The 25,246-nt window shown below is 42.6% G+C and overlaps 1 protein-coding gene across 11 annotated transcripts in view; it reads right to left on the bottom strand.

The window, feature by feature from the left end:
• Window positions 1-727: 727 nt before the first annotated feature.
• Window positions 728-25,246, bottom strand: part of XPOT (exportin for tRNA) — a 50,604-nt gene continuing 26,085 nt past the window's right edge. For 3 of the 11 annotated variants that reach the window (XM_053555915.1, XM_053555923.1, XM_053555926.1), the window contains 16 exons: window positions 25,120-25,244; window positions 24,133-24,277; window positions 23,860-23,979; window positions 23,409-23,503; window positions 22,316-22,385; window positions 18,657-18,895; window positions 16,803-17,088; window positions 16,040-16,229; window positions 15,511-15,627; window positions 15,225-15,340; window positions 14,143-14,259; window positions 13,950-13,997; window positions 13,634-13,732; window positions 11,214-11,285; window positions 4,819-4,875; window positions 728-1,331 (listed from right to left, as the gene is read on the bottom strand). In XM_053555915.1, coding sequence (XP_053411890.1) covers window positions 1,305-1,331; window positions 4,819-4,875; window positions 11,214-11,285; window positions 13,634-13,732; window positions 13,950-13,997; window positions 14,143-14,259; window positions 15,225-15,340; window positions 15,511-15,627; window positions 16,040-16,229; window positions 16,803-17,088; window positions 18,657-18,895; window positions 22,316-22,385; window positions 23,409-23,503; window positions 23,860-23,979; window positions 24,133-24,277; window positions 25,120-25,244 — 1,923 coding nt within the window. In that variant the 3' untranslated portion in view covers window positions 728-1,304. The remainder of the gene's footprint in view (window positions 1,332-4,818; window positions 4,876-11,213; window positions 11,286-13,633; window positions 13,733-13,949; window positions 13,998-14,142; window positions 14,260-15,224; window positions 15,341-15,510; window positions 15,628-16,039; window positions 16,230-16,802; window positions 17,089-18,656; window positions 18,896-22,315; window positions 22,386-23,408; window positions 23,504-23,859; window positions 23,980-24,132; window positions 24,278-25,119; window positions 25,245-25,246) is intronic. The other 8 variants (XM_053555919.1, XM_053555917.1, XM_053555916.1 and 5 more) reach the window with 8 other exon arrangements.

A 25,246-nucleotide genomic window follows, 5' to 3' on the forward strand; every position in this document is an offset into this window, starting at 1 on the left:
CTTAAGTACTTATAAAATGACATTTTTATTGACGTATAATATACATTCCACTAATCTGTTTTTACAATTAACTATTAATTTGATGAAGTACTTTATTCCATGATGTAAGAAAAACACTTAAAATTTCTTCTGGAATTAAACCCAGATAAAGATTCATGTGCAAAATTCAGGATACAATTTTAGGGTGTTTGTAGGCCACTGAAGCCCATCCATGAAACCCTTAGGAGAGGCACTGGCCAAACGGTAAAACCAACGAACCCTTCCTGAAAACCTTAATTGGGCTTTTGGAATTTAAACTTAAATGTCTGTAGTAATTCTGCTTCTCAGTTTTGTCCCTCCCCTCAGAATTTTCCAATGCTACTACTGCTAAAATTATTTGCCCTTTTGCTTTCTTAAGTAATTAGGCGTAATTACTTCTAGTAACTAAATGGTCAGCTACCATTTATCAAAAAAACACAGGTATACTGTGCTGTAAGTACATCCAATAAAAGAGGAAAAGAATTGGGATTTTAATTCTATCAATAGATTGACATAGGTGTTTTCTAATACATTGTAAAAAGACTCTTAAGTAACAGAACCAAGAGCTACATGTAACCCTTTAGGAACATAATCAAAGGAAATAAAGCACCCACACTCATATTTGCAAACCTTTAAATGGGACATCGAGGACAGAATAATATGAGAAAATAAGAAGCATTCATAATAATTCCAGAAACGGCAGATTTCGCTACATAAAATTTATTTTATTTTTTATAAAAAAATGTATAACACCGGCACCTACTTTTAAATCAATTAATTTATGAAACCATTTTCTTTTGTAGAATACACATTGGCATTGAGACAGTTTAAAGAAATGTAATGGCTATCTACAAAAAAATTAGTTTTGATTGTTATACCCCCCATACTTTATGTGTTTGCACACATAAAAGAAAATTATATTTTTCAAACATTTTATATTCAGCAATTTTTTAAAAAGTACACTGTTTTCCACGGCTATAGTCTTAAAAAGGACTTGACTTAAAGTTTCAAATAAAAAAATTAAGGTACTAAGATAACTGCTGTGTCTTTCAACAGCATTTTCATATAGAAGAATCTGAGTTGGCATGCACACAACTTCTCTTGTTGTCACATACCTGTGTTCAGGGAAAATTATACCCATTTTACAGAAAAATCCCAATACACATACTGTAAGAAGCTCAAAACAATGTTAAAAAGACCAGTAAGAATGGCACACAAAAGTCACTTCTTTATAAATAATTAACTGGAATTCTTGATCAGGTAGTGCACACAGGGTGGTCCAGTCCTCAGGGCTTTGCTCTCTGGAAGAACACCTGTAAAGGATGCAGCACAGTCAAGGCCAATGTCAGAGAAATCACCTCTCCATCTGAAGAAGGGCTCCAATTTCCGAATGCTGGTCATTCTTTTGTTTACAATAGATATTTAAAGCATTTCATATTCTTCATAAACGCACACATAAATCCAAGCTAACAACTTTCTCTTTTGGAGATTTTATGAAGTCTACATACAATTTATGCTGGCATGACCCAACTGGAAAAGTAGTAAAAATATGGCATTATCTCTAATGCTCAGAGAGTCAAATGGTCAGAAGAAAACATGCTCTTGACACCTTTCACTGATTGACACCGAGTCAAAATTAACACTGGAAAATTATAACCTTGAGGAAGAAACTAGTCAAAGCTAAAGATAGCAGCTTTAATCCCTTAAGAATTACTATTTATTTTGATAATTCAAAAATATTCCCATTCAAGGCTGGGTGTGGTGCCTCATGCCTGTAATCCTAGCACTTTGGAGACCGAGGCAGGTGGATTACTTAAGCTCACGAGAGCTATCAGAGCAAGAGCAAGACCCCCATCATGGGGCGGCACCTGTGGCTCAGAGGAGTAGGTGCCAGCCCCATATGCTGGAGGTGGCGGGTTCAAACCCAGCCCCAGTCAAAAACTACAAAAAAAAAAAAAAAAAAAGAGACCCCCATCTCTAAAAAAAAACTGGGTTTTGTGGTGGTCGCCTGTAGTCCCAGCTACTTGGGAGGCTGAGGCAAGAGGATCACTTGAGCCCAAAGAGTCTGAGGTTGTGAGCCAAGACACCACAGCACTCTCTACCAGGGGCAAGAAAGTGAGACCGTCTTAAAAAAAAAAAAAAAGCCCAAACAAACAAAAATAACTATTCCCATTCAATATCTGAGATTACAATAAAGGAGCCAGCTAGAGGCTGTGTTGGCATGACGCGTGCTGCACACACACTGCCGTCCACAGCCAGGCACAGGCCAAGTAAGCTCTGGGCACGGTACAAGGCAGGCAGTGTACTCAGTTAGAACAAGGACTCTACTTTCTTTGTGTCCCTAGCACCTAAGAGATTCACTTAACAAATTACCACCAAATACAGAAAAAAGAATGATCATTATATGAGCAAAAGAAAGCCTTATACGGAGTCCGACGAGCGGGCAGAATTCCTACAGGAGGTGGGTTGCTAATGAGGCAGGATTTTTGAAGAACCCACAAGAATAGCAAAGAACATTCCTACAAGACCAGAGCAGTCCAAGATCAGAATATGAAGAAAAAAAGTGCCAAAATAAGAAACATGAACTTTTTTTTTAGTAAATAAAAGGTTCAGGAAGGTTACGAGAAAGAAGAATAAATTTCAAAGGACTGATGTTTCAAACTGATCAGCCTGGCTAGAGCAAGCACAGGGAGATCAGAGGGAGACAGCGTGAGCTGGCGTCAGAGCTACAGGAGAGGCAGGAAGAGAGGGAGGGGAGTCAGCAAGACCCCAGACCAATCAGGCGTGGAAGGAAGCGAGAACAAGCAGAATCGTGTTAACAGCGCCTAACCAGACCACTAACACCACTGAGAAGTTGGGCTTGGGAGGATGTTTTTAAGTACACACATTTGGAACACAAGCCTATAATATACCTTGGCCTACATTACAGATACCTCTAAACATACTGTTAAGATTTTTTTGAGTCCTTTAATTCAGTTGGAGTGATCAGTTATTTAACAGAGATTACTTCCATAATTACTTTGATTTTACAGAGGAATGGGACATAGGGGGGTCTCCTAATAATAAAAAATAATACTAGTACCCTTCACACAAACTTTTCAAGATATTTAAGCAAACAAACTACAACTAGGAAAAAAATCTGTTTGAGCCACTGTCAAAGAACAGCAGTTACTCTGTAAAGTCTGGGCACGGTACAGGGCAGGCAGTGTGCTCGGTTAGAATTTCTGACTTAGAAATTCTACTGATGTCCTGGGCAAAATACCAAGAGGTATGCTAAGTCACCTGCCACCAAGAAATTAATACAGTGCTTTGCCCTCAAATTTGTTGAATGAAGATAATAGACAGCTCCTCATTCTGTGACTCTGTAACTTTGACTCCTGACCACGATGTCCTCAGTGGTGTCTGGAGCAAGTGCTGTAATATTTGGGACGCAGAAAGTGTGGAATGAATGACTGCCTAGGTGAGACCAGGACAGTTTTCTCTGGTGGATTTAACTGTAACTACGTATACCAAACATTTGACATTTCTTGTCAACCCACAGGGTTTAAAAAAAACTGGGGTAGGAAAAGGAGTGGGTGATGGGAGGTGCTTGGTGGGCTAAGGGTAAGCTGTACCAGCGACACGTGTGCTGGGTGCAATGAAGCATCACTGTGGAAAACCGCACTTGTTCCCCATGAGTATGTACAGATCGAAAGTAAAAAAAAGTAAAAATTCCTACCCATTGGGCCGTGCCTGTGGCTCAAAGGAGTAGGGCGCCGGCCCCATATGCCAGAGGTGGTGGGTTCGAACCCAGCCCTGGCCAAAAACTGCAAAAAAAAAAAAAAAAAATTCCTACCCATTCTGAGAAATAGCTGAGGAAATGCTTCCTTCTATTGAACCATGATTATTGCTTGAACCAGCGAAACTCTAAGGAAAATTTAATACCAGTGTATCTTTGTAGTATGTTTAATATCAATTAAACTAACAGGCGAGCCTCTTGATAGCTTGCATCTCAGATGAAAACTTTTTTTTGTGTGTGTGTAGAGTCAGAGTCAGTGTCTTGTTTCATCGCCCTCGGTAGAGTGCAGTGGCATCACAGCTCACAGCAACCTCCAACTCCTGGGCTTATGCGATTCTCCTGCCTCAGCCTCCAGAGCAGCTGGACTACAGGCGCCCGCCACAACGCCAGGCTATTTTTTGGTTGCAGTTTGTCTGGGGCTGGGCTGGAACCCGCCACCCCCAGTATATGGGGCTGGCACCCCACCCATCAAGCCAGAGGTGCCGCCTCCTGAGATGAAAACTTTTAACAGCAGTATTTTAAATAAAAATCAGTGATTTTACAAATGTAAAAAATAGATTTTGTCATAGCCAAACTAAGGATTTTTCTTTTTGTCTGTTTTATAGCTGAAATCTTTCAAAATAGTTACTTGCTCATAGAAATAACTTGTACTCATTTTTTTATTTTTAGCTCCTTTTTTCAACAAATGGGCAATGGTTCTTAAACATATCTTGTTCTTCTTCCAATCCTCTAGTTTCTATTTAATGATATCATAAAACTGTAAAAGAAAACTGACATTTTCATACCCGTATACATGTGTGCCTGAAAAAGATGGTGAGGAGTTAGTTGAAAGGGGCTTCACAGAAACACCTATAGCTGCAGTTTGTTAGGAGAGGCTTTCAGAGCACAGATCCCAAAGTGAGTGACAGTTGGTCAGACTGCAGGGGGTATGGACGCACACATGAACGCCTGCACGTACGCATGCTCTCTTGGCTTTCAAACATCACCTAATCAAATGAAAATATAAATTCTTGAACACCTACCTTTAAGTAATTTTTAAAAACTTTCGCATCAGGTTGCTGAAGCGCTTGACAAAACTCCTGGGGGCCAGGGAGGGAGGGGAGAAAGAGGAGAACAAATGTATTTGTGTGAGATCTGTGTTACTCCACACGCACAGTTTTAACTGCAGTAAAAACATTTACTATTTATCATCTTGATGACTACACAAGCAGTAGTGTTAACTACACGTGCACTGTTGTACAGCAAATCTCAAGAACTTTTCCATCTTGCCAGACAGAAGCTCTCCACCTCTTGTCCAAGCAAGTCCCCACTCCCGCCTCGCCCAGCTCCTGCAGTCACCGTGCTACTTTCTGCTTCCATCCGTCAGATGCCTCAAGTTAAGTGGGGTCGCGCAGGGTGCGTCTCTCACAGCTGTCCTGCTTCATGCATCATAATGTCCTCAAGGTTCGTCTGTGCTGCCTCCTAAGCTAAATCCACTCTGCTGTGTGTGAGGGCTGTCCCGAGTGTCCAGCCATTAATATGAAAACAGCACAGACGGTGGCCGGATACTTTCTGGGCAGTGCTGGACAAGCTGTATTTTCTCCATCCAATCATGTGATCCATAGACTTTACGGTTGCTTCAAATCCACAGTATTGTTATTATAACTTATCAAAATCAGCCCAAACAGCTCCTCCCCAGAGGCTACACGGCAGTTTTAAGGGTAAGACTTGTCAGACAGGCTGCTTTTGCTTTTGAGAATGCAGCTCCCCTGGACAGGGTGCACTTGAGTCTGAGAAGGGTGAGGGACAAAACCCACACTGCAGTGTTCCCATCTGCTGAAAGGAGCAACCAAGCAGAGCTGTACCATGAGAAAAAAAGGTAATTCTAATAGAGAAAAATCCAGAAAAACTGCTGTCAGGCAGAAGGCATGTGAAATGGGGAAAAACTGAGGTTCCTCATATCATTTTTAATAAAATTTTATGATGGAATATAATTTTGCCTCATTTAGCAATTGGGAAGCATATTAGCTGTAAATTGAGTTGTATATTTCTACTTCTGATGTGCACTGAGATTAATGAGTAATTAGCAATTTATTACCTTCATTCAAGCATTAGTTAAGTAATGAACGATAACCACGAAAGTCATTAGTATCTCTGAAGTTAACGGTGGTATTGAGATCATAAATTCACTAAAAATGAGTTAAGTTCATTAAAAATAGTTAATCATAAATTACTCTTATGTGAGATCTACTCTACTTCTCAATTTTTTTCAAAAAACAGTATTACAAAAACTTAGAAAACACTGTTGAAAGGCATCCATTTTCACGTATTTGAAGCCTTAATATGGCTAAATGTCCTACTATCCAAAGCGATCTAGAAGCAGAGACTGGTGCTGATAAAAGATGTGAGGTCACCGGGGTGGTGGCGCCTGCTCTCATCTCTCCTTGATGTCCTCGCACCACCGCCTGGTACCATCCTGTGAAAGGCGCTTCCCCACGTGCAGTACCTGCTGGACAGGGTGGCACCGTGTCCAGCCACCTGGGGAAGATCGTGACAGTAACACCACGCATGGGGAGCTGGGCAGGGTGGCAGGAAATCATTTTCAACAAGCCTAAGGTCCAACACAAAACCCTGAGGCACAGATCATGATGTGAAGGGCATTATACTATCATTCTTTCTGCAATTCCATTCACACCCTGGAGAGTGGGTTCCAGAGCAGGCAGAGAACAAGCGCACTAAGGAGATCGAGGAGCACGTCAAAAACATTGGGAAGAATGAGAGGACTTTAAAGCAGAGGAGGAGGAGGTGCAGCCCTCAGAGGAGGAGAAGGTGCAGCCCTCGCGAGCACCCTGTGAAGCCACGCATGTGCGGCAAAGCGCAGGTGCTCCCAGGCCACAGCCCACCACAACAGGAGAGCATGGAGCAGCTCCAGGCCAGTGCCCAGCACCAGGTCCAAGGCCACCATGGACTGGGATGACTGACGTGGGGTTGACCTGGCCACACACAGGGAAGCCTCTGGTTCTGTCCCAAGAGACTCTGAAAATGTCTTTGTAACAAGAGCTCCCCCCATAGCTGTGTACAAAAGGGTGTGGAGAAGAGGTGTCTAAAGCTGACCTGCTAATGAACATCCCTTCCCCATGAGATCAACAAAATGCTTCTTAGTCACTCCAAACACAAAAACCAAAGTCATCTACAGATTCAAGCCAATCCCTAGCAAAATCCCAACAGAATTTTTGTTACAGAAATAGAATAAATATATATCCCAAAATTTATATGGGATTGCTAATAGCTCTCAATGCCCAAAATAATCTGGAGAAAGAACAAAGCTGGATATATCACACTTCCTGATTGCAAAATATAAAGTTATACCATAATTAAGGGCGGCTCCTGTGGCTCAAGGAGTGGGGTACTGGCTCCATATACCGGAGGTGGCAGGTTCAAACCCGACCCCAAAAAACTAAAAATAAAAAAAGTTACCATAATTAAAACAGTATGGTACAAAGATAAACACAGACAAGGCTGGGCGTGGCGGCTCATGCCTATAATCCCTGCACTTTGAAAGGCCAGGGGCAGGGAGAAGAGTGCTTGAGGCCAAGAGTTCAAGACCAGCCAGACTGAAAGAGCAAGACCCTGTCTATATAAAAAATATAAATGTTGGGGCAGTGCCTGTGGCTCAAAGGAGTAGGGCCCTGGTCAAACACTGCAAAAAATAAAAATTAAATAAAAATGCATCCTAGCACCCTGGGAGGCTGAGTCTGGAGGACTGCTTGAGGTCAAGAGTTTGAGACCAGCCTGAGAATGAATGAGATCCCCCTCTCTAGTAAAAATAAAATAGAAAAATTAGGTGGCCTGAGTGCAGCTGCACAGTCCACTCTATGACTCTTAGTCATGCGTGGATGAAGAACACAGCTAGCTGCGAGAATTAATGTGATTTACAGGACACATTGATCATTGATACTTCGAACACACTTGTGGCCCCAGGTTCCTCCTGAAGCTATGCCTGTCTGAACATCGAAATTAAAAAAAAAAAAAACAAAGAAAACAAACCATAAATGTTAGCTGGCCATGGTGGCATGTGCCTGAAGTACTCAGGAGGCTGAGGCAGAGCTAGGATGAAGCCACTGCACTCTAACCCAGGCATCAGAGCAAGACACTGTCTTTAAAAAAAAAAAAAAAAAAGTCTGGAAATCAATTCAGATACAGTCAAATGATCTTCAGCAAAGGTGCTAAGAATACATAACAGGAAAACAACTATCTCTTCAAAAATGGTGCTGGGAAAACTGGACCTCCACATACAAAAGAATAAGGCTCGGTGCCGCAGCATAGTGGTTACAGTGCCAGCCACATGCACTGAGGCTGGCGAGCTTAAGCCCAGGCTGGGCCAGCTAAACAACAATGATAACTGCAACAAGAAAATGGTGTTGTGGTGGACACCTTAGTCCCAGCTACTAGGGAGGCTGAGGCAAGAGAGTCACTTAAGCCCAACAGTTTGGTTGCTGTGAGCTGTGATGTCACAGCACTCTACCAAAGGCGACACAATGAGACTGTCTCCAAAAAAAAGACCCTTTTCTTATATCAAGGACAAAGACAACTGTAGAATGATGTATTAACGAACTATTGCAATAGAAAAAAAATTGTTTTTCCTTGGAGCCATGGTGTTTTATTATGTCAAGAGACATTTGAGTCATACAAACTTCACGAGGCCCCAGGCTCAACACTACCGTTAAACACAACTCACGTGGCAGTTAATTAATGTGTTAAAGACCCCAACGGAAGACCTAAAACCGCAAAACCAGAAGAAAACATGGAGGGGAGGGGCCCTGCCCGATGCTGATCGGGACAAAACCAGACGGAAGTACTGGGAAAGCTACAAGACGCTGATTTGGACAATGACTTCATGGATATCATGAAAAAACACTCCCAAGAAAAGCAAAAATAAACAAGCAGGGCTGCACCAAGCCTAGAAGCTTCCGCACAGCAAAAAAAACCAACAGAGAGGAAAGGCAACCTACGGAATGTGAGGAAATGTCTGCGAACCACCTCTCTGAGGAGGGGTTATTTTCTAATATATAAGGAACTCGCACAATAGGAAAAAAATTAATATGTGTAACCAGAATAGAAAATGAACTAAAGGGCAGCACTTGTGGCTCAGTGAGTAGGGCGCCGGCCCCATATCCCGAGGGTGGTGGGTTCAAACCCAGCCCCGGCCAAACTGCAACAACAATAACAACAAAAAATAGCCCGGTGTTGTGGCGGGTGCCTATAGTCTCAGCTACTCCAGTGGCTGAGGCAAGAGAATTGCTTAAGACCAAGAGCTGGTGGTTGCTGTGAGTTGTGACACCACAGCACTCTACCAAGGGTGACATAGCAAGACTCTCAAAAAAAAAAAAAAAAAAGAAAAAGAAAATGAGCTAAAGACTTGAATAGGCATTTCTCCAAATAAGACATATAAATGCCAACGGGTTATCAAGGAAATACAAATCAACCCACCATGAGATGTCCCCTCAGAACTGCTAGGGCGGCTGCTGCACAGAAACGACATGAGTGCCGGTGAGATGTGCAGAATCTGGAGCCTGTACCCCGCTGACAGAAACACAAAGTGGTGCAGCTGCCACTGAGAACACTGCGAAGGGTCTTCAAAAAATTGAAAATGGAACTACCATATAATTCAGAGGTCCCATTTCTGGGTATTTATTTAAAATGATTGAAAGTAGGATCTCAAAGACAGAAGCACTCCTATGTTCACTGAAGGATTATTCACAATGGCCAAGATGAGGAAATCACCTACATGTGCAGAAATGGACGAATGGATAAAGAACATGTGGTGTGCACACATGACCACATGCTGCTCAGCCTCAGGAAATCTGGCCACACGCAGCAACGGGGCAAGCCTGGAGGACATTACCGTCAGTGAAACAGCCCACAGTCACAAACACTAAAGAGACAAGGTCGGTCGCTGGGGGGGAGGGAGAGACAGGGCTCGCTCACCACAAGCACAGATTCTCCACTTCGCAAAACGAGTATGCTCTATGCTCTAGAGATTTACTGAACACTGCGTAGGTACAACACTGTCCCACGTAACTAACAACACTGTAGTGTGCACTTAAAAATTGGTTAAAAAGGTACATCTAAGTGTTAATAAAATAAAATAAATAAAACAAAAACACTGGTGACAAAGAAACAAATCTCAGGATCTATACATGAGACTGCAATTCTAGTTTTAATCAAAAGTTTGTTAACTCCTTAGCTCCGTGTACTATTAGGCAAGAGAAGTCTGGAAAACCACATGCCAAGAAAATAAGCAAATGCTATTACAAATGACCTGAATGTGCAAAAGTGCAAGGTCACTTCTCTGGCCACTTTCCTCAAGATAGTTTCAGAATTACAAAAGTTAAGCACCGACAAGGCTGGCAGACACGCACAGCCACGCAGCACAGACTGTCAGAGCTGTGGCCTCCCCGGGCAGTCTGGGGAGGCCTATTAGACTTCTTTTAGCATGGGATTACAATTGAAACCAATTATAAAGAATAATGGTTACCAAAATATTTAAAACATGATAGAATAATAAGACTTACTAGGCTGAGCACAGTAGCTCATGCCTGTAATCCTAGATCTTTGGGAGGCCAAGGTAGGAGGATCACTTGAGGCCAGCAGTTCCAGACCAACCTGACAGCACAGTGAGAGTGCCATCTCCACAAAAAAGAAAAACTTAGCTGGGCATGGTGGCACCTGCTATAGTCTCAGCTACTCAGGAGACTAAGGCTATGGCTTGAGACCAGGAGTTTTGAGGCTGGTTGCTTATGATGACGCCACTGCTCTCTAGCACAGCAACAGAACAAGACCTTGTCTAAAAACCATTAAAAAAAAAAAAAAAGATGACTTATTAACTCATTAGGTAACAAGGTATAATAGCATTACTAATAACTCATACTTTCGAAACTGTGATAAGCATAAACTATACTTAGCAATATTTACAGTAACTTATGTGATATAAAAATATCTGTAATTTCTATTGGTGAATACGTGTCATGGACAATGCTACTAATTCTGTGATCTACCACCTACACATTTCAGTCAGTGATTAGTGAAAAGAAAAATGTAAACTTTCCCAATCAAATCCACAGATACCCTGACAGCTGGACTCCAGGCGCAGCACTCCTCTGTCCATTGCACAGCAAACATCAAGTGGAATGCAGTCTGGCTTTTTATTTTTCCTTTTAATTTCAATTATTTTTTAGACGGGTCCCACCATTTTGCCCAGGCAGTTCTAGATGAACACCTGAACTCAAGTGATCCTCCAGCTTCATCCTCCCAAAGAGCAGTGACACACCACAGTGCCAAGCTCAGTTTGGGACTCTTGAATCAAAATTGAGACTGAACCACATAGTCACAGTTCTTTAATTACATTTAGAGCAAAATCTGCTAGCACAGCTCTTACCTGAATTATTTCTGGAGCTACTTGCAAGGAGGGCAGGTATTCTTGTTGAAGATACTGAACACACTCTGGGCCCTGAAGATTGAAAGATACAGCTATTTTCTTTCCTGATATTAATAATGTTTTAAAAGAATGGAACAATACTAGATGGCCTACTTTAAAGGGACAAAACCAGAAGAACACAGACGCCAGAGCCAGCCTGCCTTGATCTGGAACCTGGCTCTGGCAACTTGCTGATAACTTGAGCAAGGGACCTAACCTCTCTGAGCCTCAGTTTCTCCATTTGACAAATGAGGTTATTGTGAGGATTTGATGAGTTAAGAAATGCAAAGCTCCTAGAAGAGGATTTAGCATTTACTCCCGTTAACATTACGTAGTACTGCTAAAGATTAAACAAACATTTTTTGGAACGCAGGCTGCGATGCTGCCAGAACCTTTCAAACAACGGACGGGGACAGTGAAGAACAGTGCTCCTATTCCACCTGCCACTGGGCGGACAGACTACAGTGTATCTGTGGGGGAAGCCTTGGAGCAGTGCCAGTGTTAGTGACCATATTTAGAAAGTGAAATAAATAATATGCTAGAAAATAACTACCATGAAAGCACATCTTTTTCTGTTTAATAAACTAGGGAACAGGAATTTAGCAGCTAGATTAAAGAGATGAGAAAACCATGACCCAGAAAGAGAAAGGAAGTTGCCCAGGCTGCTGCTGGTTAAGCTTTTACTAAAAGCAGGTACCTGACCTTTAAAAAACCACTGCTCTTCCAATTAAAGCCCAATTTCTAGTACTCCTAGATGCTGAAACATAAAATGTAATAAATACAATACTTTTTGAAAAAGCAGCTAATTTCACTTTCAAACATAATGTGTTTAATATGTTGATGACCCCAACCAAGTCCAACTGACATTAACAGTTACCAGAGTGAAATCAATCCACTTCTCCTGAGGGACTCCTTCCTGTGTCCACACCCAGACTTCCTGTTCAACATCACTGCTCCTGTACCAAAGGCTCTGCCCTGCTGGGCCCTGACTCCTGCCCCTCTGAGGGGAGGTGACACACACACTCCAGCCTTCTTGCCATCTCTTTTGTCCCTTCTCTGCTTCCTTCCTACGCACTGCTCATCTTCTCACATAACCCACTGTTATCCCTTAAAAAGAGTGTAGTTGTTTTAATTAGGAAAACTGTACTTGTACAAGTCAGGCAGAAGAACAATGAAGGGAAAGGAAACATTTCCAAGAATTAACACGCTCAGTTCCCGTAGCGTTCAGATCAGGGTATCAGAGTGAGAGCCACTTCCGAGCTCTACGCAGAGCACACCACTGTGTTTCCCCTCTGCCTTCTGCCTCTCGCTTGAGCCAAGGGTCTTTCTTCTCTGGTCTTAGAAAGTCTCATATATTCCCAACACTCCACTTTGTGTGATTATGCACTGTTAACTCCAAACAGTGTTTAGTTCTAATTGTCTCAGACCCATAGTCCAACTGCTCTCCAAACATTTTTTTCCCACCTTTCAGTCCTAACCCTAACACAGCCCCATTGTTTACTGACTTCCCAGCTTTTCACATGTAACACGAGGCCTTTAGCCCCCCTACCCCACATCTTACCTACTCCTCACATCCACAAAGTGCTGCCTGACCTGTATTTACACACCTACCTCACTCGTGCCAGCTCCCTCTGGTCAATCCCATCAGGCTACACTTGTCTGAAGGCCTAACAAAAAAAATCTCTTTCCTACGGCTAGCTGAGGTTGTCCCTTCAGGCAATTTACACACAGACCTTTAATCCCACAGTATTTTATACACTTCTACTAAAGTATACACTTAACCCACTGATATTTATTTGCTGGTCTCTCTTGATTCTAACCTCCCTCTATCGGGGGATACCTTATTCACTTTTATACAGCTCACTTGCTGCCCCCCCCAAACACTCCCTCACCCTGACACACAGCACGTGGAGAGCAAATGCTCAACTGAAAACCCTTCAACTTTCTACCAGAATCAAAAAGTCAAGTTCAAGTGAGAGAGTGGGCTGAATGGAAACTGAGGAGCGAGCGCTCTCTCTACTTTAAGGTCAGGGGAACTGCTCTCTACAGCTGACTATAGCTAATGTCAATCCTGTGTTGGCACTGTGGCTTTGAGAGAAAGTGGAAGCAGGAATTTTTATTTAAAAAAAAAAAAAAATCTGATTTTTTAAATGCTGGCAAAAAATCCATCATTTAAAAATACCCATGACTGGGCGGCACCTGTGGCTCAAGGAATAGGGCGCTGGCCCCATATATCGGAGGTGGCGGGTTCAAACCTAGCCCAGGTCAAAAAAAAAAAAACTGCAAAAAAAAAAAAAAAAATACCCATCACTTCTGAATTATACAAATGATTAGACTGACAAAGAAGAATAGAACATTCAAAAGTAGTGAGACCCTCTAACCCTCTGCGATGCGGAGTGGCCAAGGCGTCTGGCTGGAAGGAAGTCTACGGCCAGACCATGAAATATGGATCCCGAAATCCAGGAAAGCTGCTTCATGTCCTTTATCAAATCAAAACATACCCGTTAACTTCCTCACCACCCACATGTGAAGGACAACAGCAGATACACTGCTTTCACTCAATCCCTTCCCCATGTCCCAAAAAGTCACAACTGAATTACATTTTATACAGGATAGAGGTTTCAAGAACAAAATGAGTCAAACACCATTAAAATGGAACACAAAAGAAAGAGAAGGGGCCTGGAGGACAAAGCTCACCCGTCTGAGATGAATGGTTTTCAGCGTCACTGCACACTCAGATAAAGCCTGTGAAAGACAAAGTTAAGAATTTTGGGCGGCGCCTGTGGCTCACAGTGAGTAGGGCACCAGCCCCATATGCTGAGGGTGGTGGGTTCAAACCCAGCCCCGGCCAAACTGCAACAAAAAAATAGCCGGGCGTTGTGGCGGGCACCTGTAGTCCCAGATGCTCAGGAGGCTGAGGCAGGAGAATCGCGTAAGCCCAAGAGTTAGAGGTTGCTGTGAGCTGTGTGATGTCATGGCACTCTACCCAGGGCGGTACAGTAAGACTCTGTCTCAAAAAAAAAAAAAGAATTTTAATACAGGCTAGGCACCTGCAGCTCAGCGGTTAGGGCACCAGCTACATACACTGAGGCTGGTGGGTTCAAGCTGGCCCGGGCCTGCTAAACAACAACAACTACAACAACAACAAAATAGACGGACAGTCCCAGCTACTTGGGAGGCTGAGGCAAGAGAATCGCTTAACCCTAAGAGTTTGAGGTTGCTGTGAGTTGGATGCCACGGCATTCTACCCAGGGCGACACAGTGAGACTCTGTCTCAAAAAAAAAAAAAAAAAGGAATTTTAATAGTCAATTCGTGGTGACTGATCCAACTTTTCTCTTCATTACCCTGGCCACTGCTGGGGAAATATTTTTCCTGAAAATAAGTATTCCCAGAGATATATTTACCTCCAAAGAAAGAATGGAGGAAGGAACCTAACTGGCAGATGGAGTAAGTGGGTTGGAGAGAAAAAGAAAAAATACGAACTGCTGCATTAATTCAGGAAATCTAGCTTTTCCTAGGCTGTGGGAAAGTGAGCAAAGCTCGACTGTTCGGTAAGAATCCTGAAGATGCGACTTGGGGAAATGAGCACACGAGGAGGAGAAAACTGCAATGTAACAATTTTAATTTTTCAAGAAAAACATTAAGCACAAATTATACAGTTAAAAGTAAAAGAAGGAAGTGAATAATCAAAGTTTATCTGTCTCATGTACCCTTTGGTGGGCTTGTAAGAAGAGTCGCAGTTCTTATAGTGGAAAGAGCTAAATCTTACACGCTCAGCTTTAGCACTGGGATTCAGTAAGAATCCACAAAAGGTCCAGAAAGTATTGTCAACCTTCAAAAAGATAAATCCTAATTTGAAATCACTAAATTAAAAAAAATAAATAATAAATGATACAATCAACCTGGCATCAAAGAAGCAGCTATGAATGGACGAGAGCTGGGCAAAGTGAACAAAACCCCCAGATGCTCACCAGCACTGTCTGCGCATCCGCCAGGTCAAAGGTCTGCTTCAAAGGTGCCAGGAAACACGCAGGCACGATGTGCTTATAAACAAAATCAGCAAATCCCACTGGTCCATCTTTACCTCCTGTCAAGAGAATTCAAATTTTCATCTTGTATAGAAAGTCAATTAATTCATTACCAAGGAAAACCAATTCCCAGTTTCCATCCATGCTTGGGCTGGGGTCCCACTTCATTTCTGCAGACTTTTATGGAACAGTTTGGGAAATGAAAGTTAAAAATATAAATTTATCTTACCCCAGAGTTCTACCAACTTTGAGAGGATGATAAAACACGTTTTCTGTGCAATTGGATCTGGATATTCAACTGCTCCTTGGATAACAGTGACCAGCACTCTTTCCACATTCTCTGCACCTGAGGAGAAAAACTTGCATTTAATTTCAAAAAGAACAAGAAAGGCCACCAGAGTTTTCATTCCATATATAAAAAAGGTCAAACAACATTTACAGAGCTGCAAATATCCCCTGGTGTCTATTGACTGCGTATTAAACAATAAAAACACCAGTATTCCCTTGGATTTCCTGCATAGAATTCACTATGTTAATCTATACAGTTCCATTTATTTTTAATTTCTAAGTGACTACTTGGACTTAAGACTCAAGTGTCAGGTCACTTCTGGCAAGCAGCCACCATGGTGCCTGTATTGCTAAGGAATCAATTAAAAAGTACTCCTTAGGAAAAGAACTGAATATAAACTTTGAAGCAACTGCTCCCCTGCTGAAACAAACCAATGGTCCGTGGTCTTGGAGGCACAGCAGGCACCCACCCTGGTTGGCGATGACAGCGCTCATCCCGCTGCCCGTGACTGTCTGCAGGAATGCAAAGTAGCTGCGGCGCAGCATCTGCTTCTCCAGCGCCGCACACTGGTCGTTCTCCTCTGCCGGCCGCAGCAGCACCTCGAAGATGGCGTGCAGCAGGGGCATGAACATCTGCTGCAGGAACGGGGACACCTGCACCTGCGGGCGAGCGGCGACCGTCAACGAGAAGTCTGCGCGCAGATTTCACACGGAGCCTCTCTCCAGAGCTTCTACTCTGGGTATACATTTACAGTTCGCTTAGCAAAGGTCAATGTACGACAAATCTACATAGCATACATTTTACTGAAAGCCTCGAGTTCATTAATTTCAACACATTCCCTACAGCTTAAGATTCAGGTTAAAATAGGTGGTTATTTTCATAATGAATACTGGCATAGAATATTTTCAGATGTAAATTATCAAGAAATAAATTCTGCTAAATTTATAAAAATTTGGATCAATAAATCTGATATCAATTTACAAGAGTAAACATTTGGGTTTTAAAAAAAATTTTGAGTAAAAGTAAAAAAAATCCTTTAAGAGAATGTTCTCAGCCTCCCGAGCAGCTGGGACTACAGGCGCCACCACAACGCCTGGCTAGTCTCAAACTCCTGAGCTCAAGCAGTCCTGCCACCTACGCCTCCCAGAGTGCTGGGACTCCAGATGTGAGCTACCGCGCCCGGCCTAAGTGAGACCATCTTACGTAGAGATTCTCAGCCCTCCGTGTGATACCTTAAATTTGGCTGTAATCTGGTTGATAAGAGGAATGAACTCCTGGAGGTCTTTCGCTTCACAATCTTTGAGCATGTGTTCTGAGGCAGATGGGATGAATGGAAGAACTTCTTCCTCTAGGCAAATAATCATTCGATGAAGGAAAGTACGAACTCCACTTCTGAGAATGTCCTTTTGTAAGGGACAACTGAGGGCTGGCAAGAATGTCTGTAAGCAGTCCAGATAAACTTCTGAACAGCCACATTGTTTCACAGTCTGCTTGTTGCTGAAAGCTTTGCTGGTTCGACTATATTAGCAAAAATCAAGCAATTAGATTTAACTTTATTCTTTTAACAAGTTAAGGAGCATTCAAAAAACAATACACAACAAATTTAAAAATTGACAAATTAAATTTTGTTTTCCAATCACAATTACTTCTATCTTTAGCTAACAAGGATTTTTTTTTGATTCTTTTATGAGGCAGAGTCTCACTTTGTTGCCCTTGGTAGAGTGTGGCAACATTATAGCTGCGATCCTCCTGTCTCAGTTTTTCATTTTTAGTTGAGATGGGGTCTCTCTCTTGTTCAGCTGTTCTCAAACTCCTGAGCTCAAGCGATCCACTTGCCTTGGTTTCCCAGCGTGCTAGGATTAACAGATGTGAGCCACCACCTCTGACCATTTTTCTTTTTTATTTTTGAGACAGAGTCTCACTGTCACCCTGGGGTTGAGTGCTGTGGCACCACAGCTTCCAGCAATCTCAAACTTCTGGGCTCAGGCCACCCTCCTGCCCTAGCCTCCTGAGTATGTAGGACTACAGGCATCTGCCACAGGCCTGCCTAATTGTTCTACTTTTAGCAGAGATGGAGTCTAAGTCTTGCTCAGGATGGTCTCGAACTCCTGAGCTCAGGTGAGCCAGTGTCCAGCCTAATATGGTTATTTGTAAACCACTGCTTCCACTTACCATTCCAGAACAAAAGGGCCCAAATTAAATTAAATTAATACAATGCAGTTAATATAATCCCTCTAATGCAGTGATTTTTCAACTAGTGTGCCATGAAATTTTTAAAGATTATTAGTCGTTAATTACATTATTTTCAAAGAAGATCTAAGCACAGTAAGTATACTCTTTTTTTTTTTTTTTGGTCAACACAATTTAAGTGTGCCGCAGAAGTTTAGGTTCAAATGTGCCAGAAGATATAAAAGGTTGAAAAATGCTGTTCTAACATATGCCAATCGAAATGTTTCACTAAAATCCTGCTGACGAAGTATGCAGAAAAAACGAAAAAATAATCCACTGTCACTAGCCTACACTAAAAACTGCAAACTATCCGCCTAAATTTATTAAAAAAAATCTTCAGAATCATGTTATTTATACAACCTCTCCAATATCTACTTCTTGCTCTAGAATATTCTGAGAACAATGTCTCTGTAACTTCTACTTAGCATCACTACCACTTTCCTGCTATTATTATTTGCCAATATGAGTGTGGGTGGAGGGGAGTCTCGGGCAGCTGCATGGGTGGTCTTCAGGACATGACGCAACCAAACAGAAGCCTCAGGACCTGATCTTGACGTAATCAAGACTAACCCAAGATGCCCCAATAGAACACTGGTGTACAGAGGCTTTACGTAATCCCCTGAAATACACAAACCAAAGAAGCCGGAGAGTTAATGGTCTGGACAGTTACCAAGGCAAAATGGTACATGACTGACTCCCTTCTCCAGCTAAGCTTTGTAATTCACTGGACTTAGAAGAAACAGATTTAGAAAATACAGCTTTGGAAATACAGACATGTGGGCTTATCCTGAACGACCCACACTGGTGGTTCTGTGTAGAAACACATGCTCTGTGACATCACTTGTGCTCACACTCACCTGGCAAACCCCACTGCATGGTTGAGACCGTCTGCTAGAGAGGCCTGCCTTTCTTCATCTCGTGCCAGCATCAACTTCTCTAACAGAACTTTAAACTTCTCCATCAGTGGGGCCAACAGATTCCTCATTAGGGCCTGCTTCCTCTCAGCTGGGTACTCACTGCTGACAATCAGTACTCCAGCCGTCTCATAGACAAACAGCTGGTCATCACTGCTCAGCAAGGACTGGTAACCATTCTCCTAGAGGGAAATTTTATTTTATTGAAGCTTTTCTTTCCTGAATTCCTCTCATTTAAATCAGAAAAAGCACAAGAGCAAAAGGAGACGTAATCTATCACACGGACTCACAGATCAAGTACTTAAAATGACAAATCTTTTCCCCGGACCATGTAATGAAACAAAACTGAATTAGAGGTCAAAAGATCACGGTTCGGGGCGGCACCTGTGGCTCAAGGAGTAGGGCGCCGGTCCCATATGCCAGAGGTGGCGAGTTCAAACCCAGCCCTGGCCAAAAACCAAAAAAAAAAAATCATGGTTCTAATTCCAGCCTTGACAAGTCTTTGCAAATTATGATGTAAGATAATTATTAGTCTTCTTATTTGTTTCCTTTTGTAAAACTCTTATTTGTGCACATGAGGTATACAAAAATGCTTTGAATGTTAGTCTAAAAGTCACACAAATTAATACTTTAAGATTTTTTTTTTTTTTGCAGTTTTTGGCCGGGCCTGGGTTTGAACCCACCACCTCCAGCATATGGGGCCGGCGCCCTACTCTGTTGAGCCACAGGCGCTGCCCACTTTAAGAATGTTTAAGGGTTGGCAGCGCCCACAGCTCAGTGGGTAGGGTGCCACATGTACCAGGGCTGGGGGGGAGGGGGGGTTTCAAACCCAGCCCAAGCCTGCTAAAACAAAAAAAAAAATAGTCGGGCTTTGTGGCAGGCATCTGTAGTCCCAGCTACTCAGGAGGCTGAGGCAAGAGAATCGCTTGAGCCCAAGAGTTTGAAGTTGCTGTGAGCTGCAGTGCCACAGCACTCTACCCAGGGCAATACAGTTAGTGTGACCCACTGAGGAAAATTGGGTCACCTGGGTGAAGTACTGGGACACGCAGGTGTCTGTAACAGAGGCACCCCCAAGTCACAAACATGCCCCTAACAGATGACTTGTGAGCCAGGCTTTACAGGCGACAGATGAATTCCCCGCTCCAGTTTACATACAGATTCAACGTGAGAACAATCTACAGACCCACCTTTGTGGCTCAGGGACTCCCAGTGTGCAGGTAAAGACAAATTAACCACATAATTGACCAGTAGCTTTTCACTCAGTGAAATCATATATAACCTCTATAACCCAAACACTGATATTTGCTTAAAGAACAAAAGTTCTTTATACACGTTTCAATGGCACCTGTAGTGATGATTTTCACTCAATGAGTGCCAAAATGTACTTTAAAAGTATTTCAACTTATTCAGTGGTAGGCTCTCTTGAGGGAAAAAAAAAGTAAAGTTCCCCAACTTAAATCTCTTTAGTGAAATGGACCCCAAATGGTGATCAAACCCCTGAAAGACACAACCCTGAACAATATAACCTTGGAAGATCAAAATCCCTGAAGTCTACAATCCCCATCATCTAAATTCCTAAAAAGTCATACTGAAAGATGTCAAAATCCACACAGCCAATTCTGGGGAAGGAGTTAGTGTTTTTGGTCGGGAGCCCGACACTGCATCACGTTGAGGAAACTGCTTTTACGTTCATTTGGAAAGTCAGTCTGGAGGAGGAATTTTTTTTTTTTTTTTTTGTAGAGACAGAGTCTCACTGTACCACCCTCGGGTAGAGTGCCATGGCGTCACACGGCTCACAGCAACCTCCAACTCCTGGACCTATGCGATTCTCTTGCCTCAGCCTCCCGAGCAGCTGGGACTACAGGCGCTCGCCACAACGCCCAGCCATCCTTTTTTTTGTTGTTGTTGCAGTTTGGCTGGGGCTGGGCCCGAACCCGCCACCCTCGGCATATGGGGCCAGCGCCCTACTCACTGAGCCACAGGCACCGCCAGGAAAGTCAGTCTGGAATGCAGTACAGAGACTGAGAGATTCCTGCAGGCACCAAGTTGACAGGTGCTCATCAGAGGGGATTAAAGAATCCTTGGTAAAGCATTAGTTTGGATGTGTCTGTGAAGTTGTTTCCAGAAGATATTATTGAGTCCAAGTGGATGCAGTGGTGGGTCTGAGTGATCAGGTGGGGACAAGCTGCCCACAGTACTGGTGGGCTCCATCCAGTGGGCCAAGGGCCTGGGAAGAACAGACACAGAAAGTGGACTGGCCCCTCTCTGAGAGGTGGACAGTGTGCTGCTGCCGCCTGAGACATCATGAATCTCACTCCACAAACCGCACTCTCACACGGTGATTCTTGTGACCAACATTGTCATGTTGGCATTTTTGTGTCCACACACACACAGTGCTCACAGAGTCACCGTGTGATGTCGGCATTTTTGTGTCCACACACACACCTGTAAAAATATATTATGGCCTATTATATTTCATCAACTGGCCTATGAAGTAGTCTGTCATGATTTTGTTTCTCAAATAAATACCCCTTTAAAAATATTAATCAATGTCTTGTAAAAATTTTGCCAGGCCAGGCATGGTGGCTCACACCTGTAATTCCAGCACTCTGAGAGGCCAAGGTGGGTGGATTGCTTGAGCTCATGAGTTGGAGCAGCCTGAGTAAGAGTGAGACCCCATCTCTACTAAAAATAGAAAAACTAAAGCAAGAGGATCACTTGAGCCCAGGAGTTGGAGGTTGCTGTGAGCTATGACGCCACAGCACTCTACCCAGGGTGACAGCTTGAGACTCTGTCTCAAAAAAAAAAAATTTCCAGTTATATTTTTGGGACTTTCATCTTTTGGGATTGTGACTTTAAGGATTCTTATAGACTTTAGGGATTTTGTTCTTTCAAGATTATGGACCAAACCTGACATCAAAATATTCAGATCAACCAGCTTTAACATTATTTTTACTCTAAACCTAAAGTGACTCAGAAAAACTTCAGTCTAACAGTAGAAGTTGCTACTAAGGGCTAATAAAATTGTAGTACTAAACAGAAAATAATGTATGTGTTGAATTTTCCCTAAAATACTTCACCAGCATTTAATAATACAGAAAGATCACACCATATCCCATGCTGCCAAATTTATTAGTCAGCCCTTCTTCTTCTTCTTTTTTTTTTTTTTAAAGAGACAGAGTCTCACTGTGTCACCCTGGGTAGAATGCCACGGTGTCACAACGCATAGTAACCTCCAGCTCCTGGGCTTAGGCGATTCTCTTACATCAGCCTCCCGAGTAGCTGGGACTACAGGCACCCGCCACAACACCTGGCTATTTTTTGTTGCAGTTTGGCCGGCGCTGGGTTTGAACCCACCATCCTTGGTATATGGGGCCAACGTCCTACTCACTGAGCTACAGGCACCACCCTATTAGTCAGCTCTTAATTCCCTTTTATTACTAGGTTTTGTTCACTATGTCGATAGAATTTTGGTAAAGAAAACTCTTATAGATACTCCTCTCTCAAAACCACATATTTTAAAAAATTGCCCACAAAAGTAAGGTTAATAATGTGGACTCAATAATATTTGGAAAAAATACCTTGAAAGGTCATGTACTTACAGGTGGAGAAAGCTCTAATAAATCTTGTATTCTATTCAAAATATCTTCAATGAAAGGATTCATTTGTTTACTGAAAAAAAGAAAAAGCGAAAACAAAATTACAAGCAAATAATAGTGCATAAAAATTGCTAAAATACCAAATCCTCCTTTAATATAAAACTTAAAGTTCAGTTGTAGGCTAGTTACATCTGATTAAAGCTGGCTATGATTAACTTTTAAAAATTCCCTCTGCTCTATAGTGACAGACTGTCAAGATGATGTACAATCTTATAGGCCTAATAATGAGTAGTGTGCACACCAAAAAATGTACCAAAGAAATACAAGACAGATTAGGGCAAAAAATGTATTTTCACGCTGGATGGCAGTGGCTCTTGCCTCTCTAACTCTACCACTTTGAGAGGCCAGGAGTTTGAGGCTGCAGTGAGCTATGATGCTGCCCCTGTACTCTGGGCCAGGCAACTAATTGGGATCCTGTCTCCAAAAAAGAAAGAAAAAAAGTATTTTCAAGGACTATATTTGCTAGACTGCCAGGATTTCAAAGAAGTCATATAGTGATCTATAGCCATGAATGTTATTGGTGATGACAGGAGTACACATTATGGGCATGCAAACCATTTCTTAGTAATGAACAAAATACCTGGCTAATGAGCAGAAAAAGAAGTCAGAACATAAAAGGAACATATGATAAAGAATACCTCAGAGCAGAGAGAACCAAGTCTACTGCAGCTTGGAGGATAATTTGCATGTCTATTTAATAACATAAAAAATAAAGAGCTGGGCGGTGCCTGGGGCTCAGTTGGTAGGGTGCCGGCCCCGTATATCGAGGGTGGCGGGTTCAAACCCAGCCCCGGCTGAACTGCAACCAAAAAAATAGCCGGGCGTTGTGGCGGGCGCCTGTAGTCCCAGCTGCTCGGGAGGCTGAGGCAGGAGAATGGCTTGAGCCCAAGAGCTAGAGGTTGCTGTGAACTGTGTGAGGCCACGGCACTCTACCAAGGGCTATAAAGTGAGACTCTGTCTCTACAAAAAAAAATAAATAAATAAAAAATAAAGAGCTAAACGTAATACACAGAAGTAGCTGCAATGCTATACTTACTTGAGAGATTTGACAAATCTAGAAAACAGGTACGCAGTCCTGCTCCGGACTTTTGCACTGGAGTGCCGCAGACCTCTGTGATCTAAGAAAGCCATCTAAAGAAACAGAGACACCCTCACTATTTCCGCACTTACTCAGGGCCTTCATGGCTATCATCATACCACATTTTTGTTTACATCTAATTTTATTCTTAGCTCCTAAAGGAAAGGAACCAGGAATATACACACAGTGACTCTGTGCTCCACACCGAGCCCTTGAGGACTTGTCTCAACAACTCACTAGACAAATTGCTCACTGACCAGAAACAGAGGAGGGACTAATTTCAGGTGTGTTTTTATTAGAATGTTTGAGAGTTTCTGACTCCGAGAAAGAGTAGAGGACAGAAATAGAAAACTATCTGTTTATTAGCTGAAATACATGTAAAATAAAGATAAGTAAAATGTACACTTACTAGTACACATGGAATGTGTTGAGGTTCGACTGTGAAAAACTTCTCATATCTAACAACTGTTTCAAAGAACTCTAATGTCACAGACGTATGCTGATAGGAACTGACTCCTGACGTTACCAACTGTAGCAGGGAAAAGTTAAGAAAGCTATTCTTATTTATTGCAACATCAAAACGCCCCACTATTACCAAATACTAAGCTGTAACATACGAGGAATTCCCACTAGCTTCTAGTGAAAACAGAATTTTCAAAGAAATGATCTTCAGTATACTTACAGTTCGCATCATATCCTGCAAAGCACTAGCTTTGGAAATGTCCCCTGAGAAATGAGCACCGTGAGACACGGGAAGAGCTTCAGCCAACATATACAGCAACCTTATCGCCACTTCCACGTCCATGAACCGCGTGGTCTGCCAGTTCCTACCAAGGTACATGTCACTTAGGTCTGAACGCACAGCAAGTAAAGCACAGGATAAAATACCAACAGAAGCTTCTTTAATTATTAAGGGGCCATAGCAGGCTTGGTGCCCATAGCTCAATGGTTAGGGTGCTGGCAGGGCTGGCCGGTTTGAACCTGGCCCTGGGCCTGCTAAACAACAATGACAACTGTAACAGCAACAACAAAAATAGCCAGCGTTGTGGTGGGAGCCTGTAGTCCTAGATACTTGGGAGGATGAGACAAGAGAATCGCTTAAGACCAAAAGTTTGAGGGTGCTGTGACACCATGGCACTCTACCGAGGGTGACTGTCTCAAAACAAAACAAAACAAAACAAAACTCATAGCAATTATTAATTTTCCCAGGCAACAAAATTTATAATCACAAAAGCAAAAAGGACCAAGACATATCAAGGAGACAAGAAACGTGCAGTTTCAGCTCCGTGCCTGTAGTTCAGTGGGTAGGGCACCGTCCACATACACCAAGGCTGACAGGTTCGAATCTGGCCCAGGCCAGCTAAACAATGAGAACTGCATAAAAAATAGCCCAGCATTGTGGTGGGAACCTATGGTCCCAGCTGCTTAGGAGGCTGAGGCAAAAGAATCACTTAGGCCCAAGAGATTTGAGGTTGCTGTGAACCACCGCACTCTGCCAAGGGTGACATAGTGAGACTCTGTTTCAAAAAAAAAAAAAGAAAGGTGCAATTTCCAGAGATTCATCTAAGACCTTAATAAGCAACATGGATAAATAATTCACACTATTCACTTATTTAGGTCATGGTCAGAAAGTAAAGAGTGGGCTTATTAAAAACAACAGCAAACTCACTGCACTGTAGAGCTAAACACTCTGCCAACAGACGCCAACAGCAGCTCCGGGGAGACCTGAGCCAGCCTGTCCAGCAACAGCTTCAGTTGTTTTCTGTATTCTACAAACATGGCTTCATCTTCACCCT

This window comes from Nycticebus coucang, chromosome 12 (genome assembly GCF_027406575.1).
Source record: "Nycticebus coucang isolate mNycCou1 chromosome 12, mNycCou1.pri, whole genome shotgun sequence".
In the NCBI taxonomy this organism is placed as follows: Eukaryota; Metazoa; Chordata; class Mammalia; order Primates; family Lorisidae; genus Nycticebus; species Nycticebus coucang.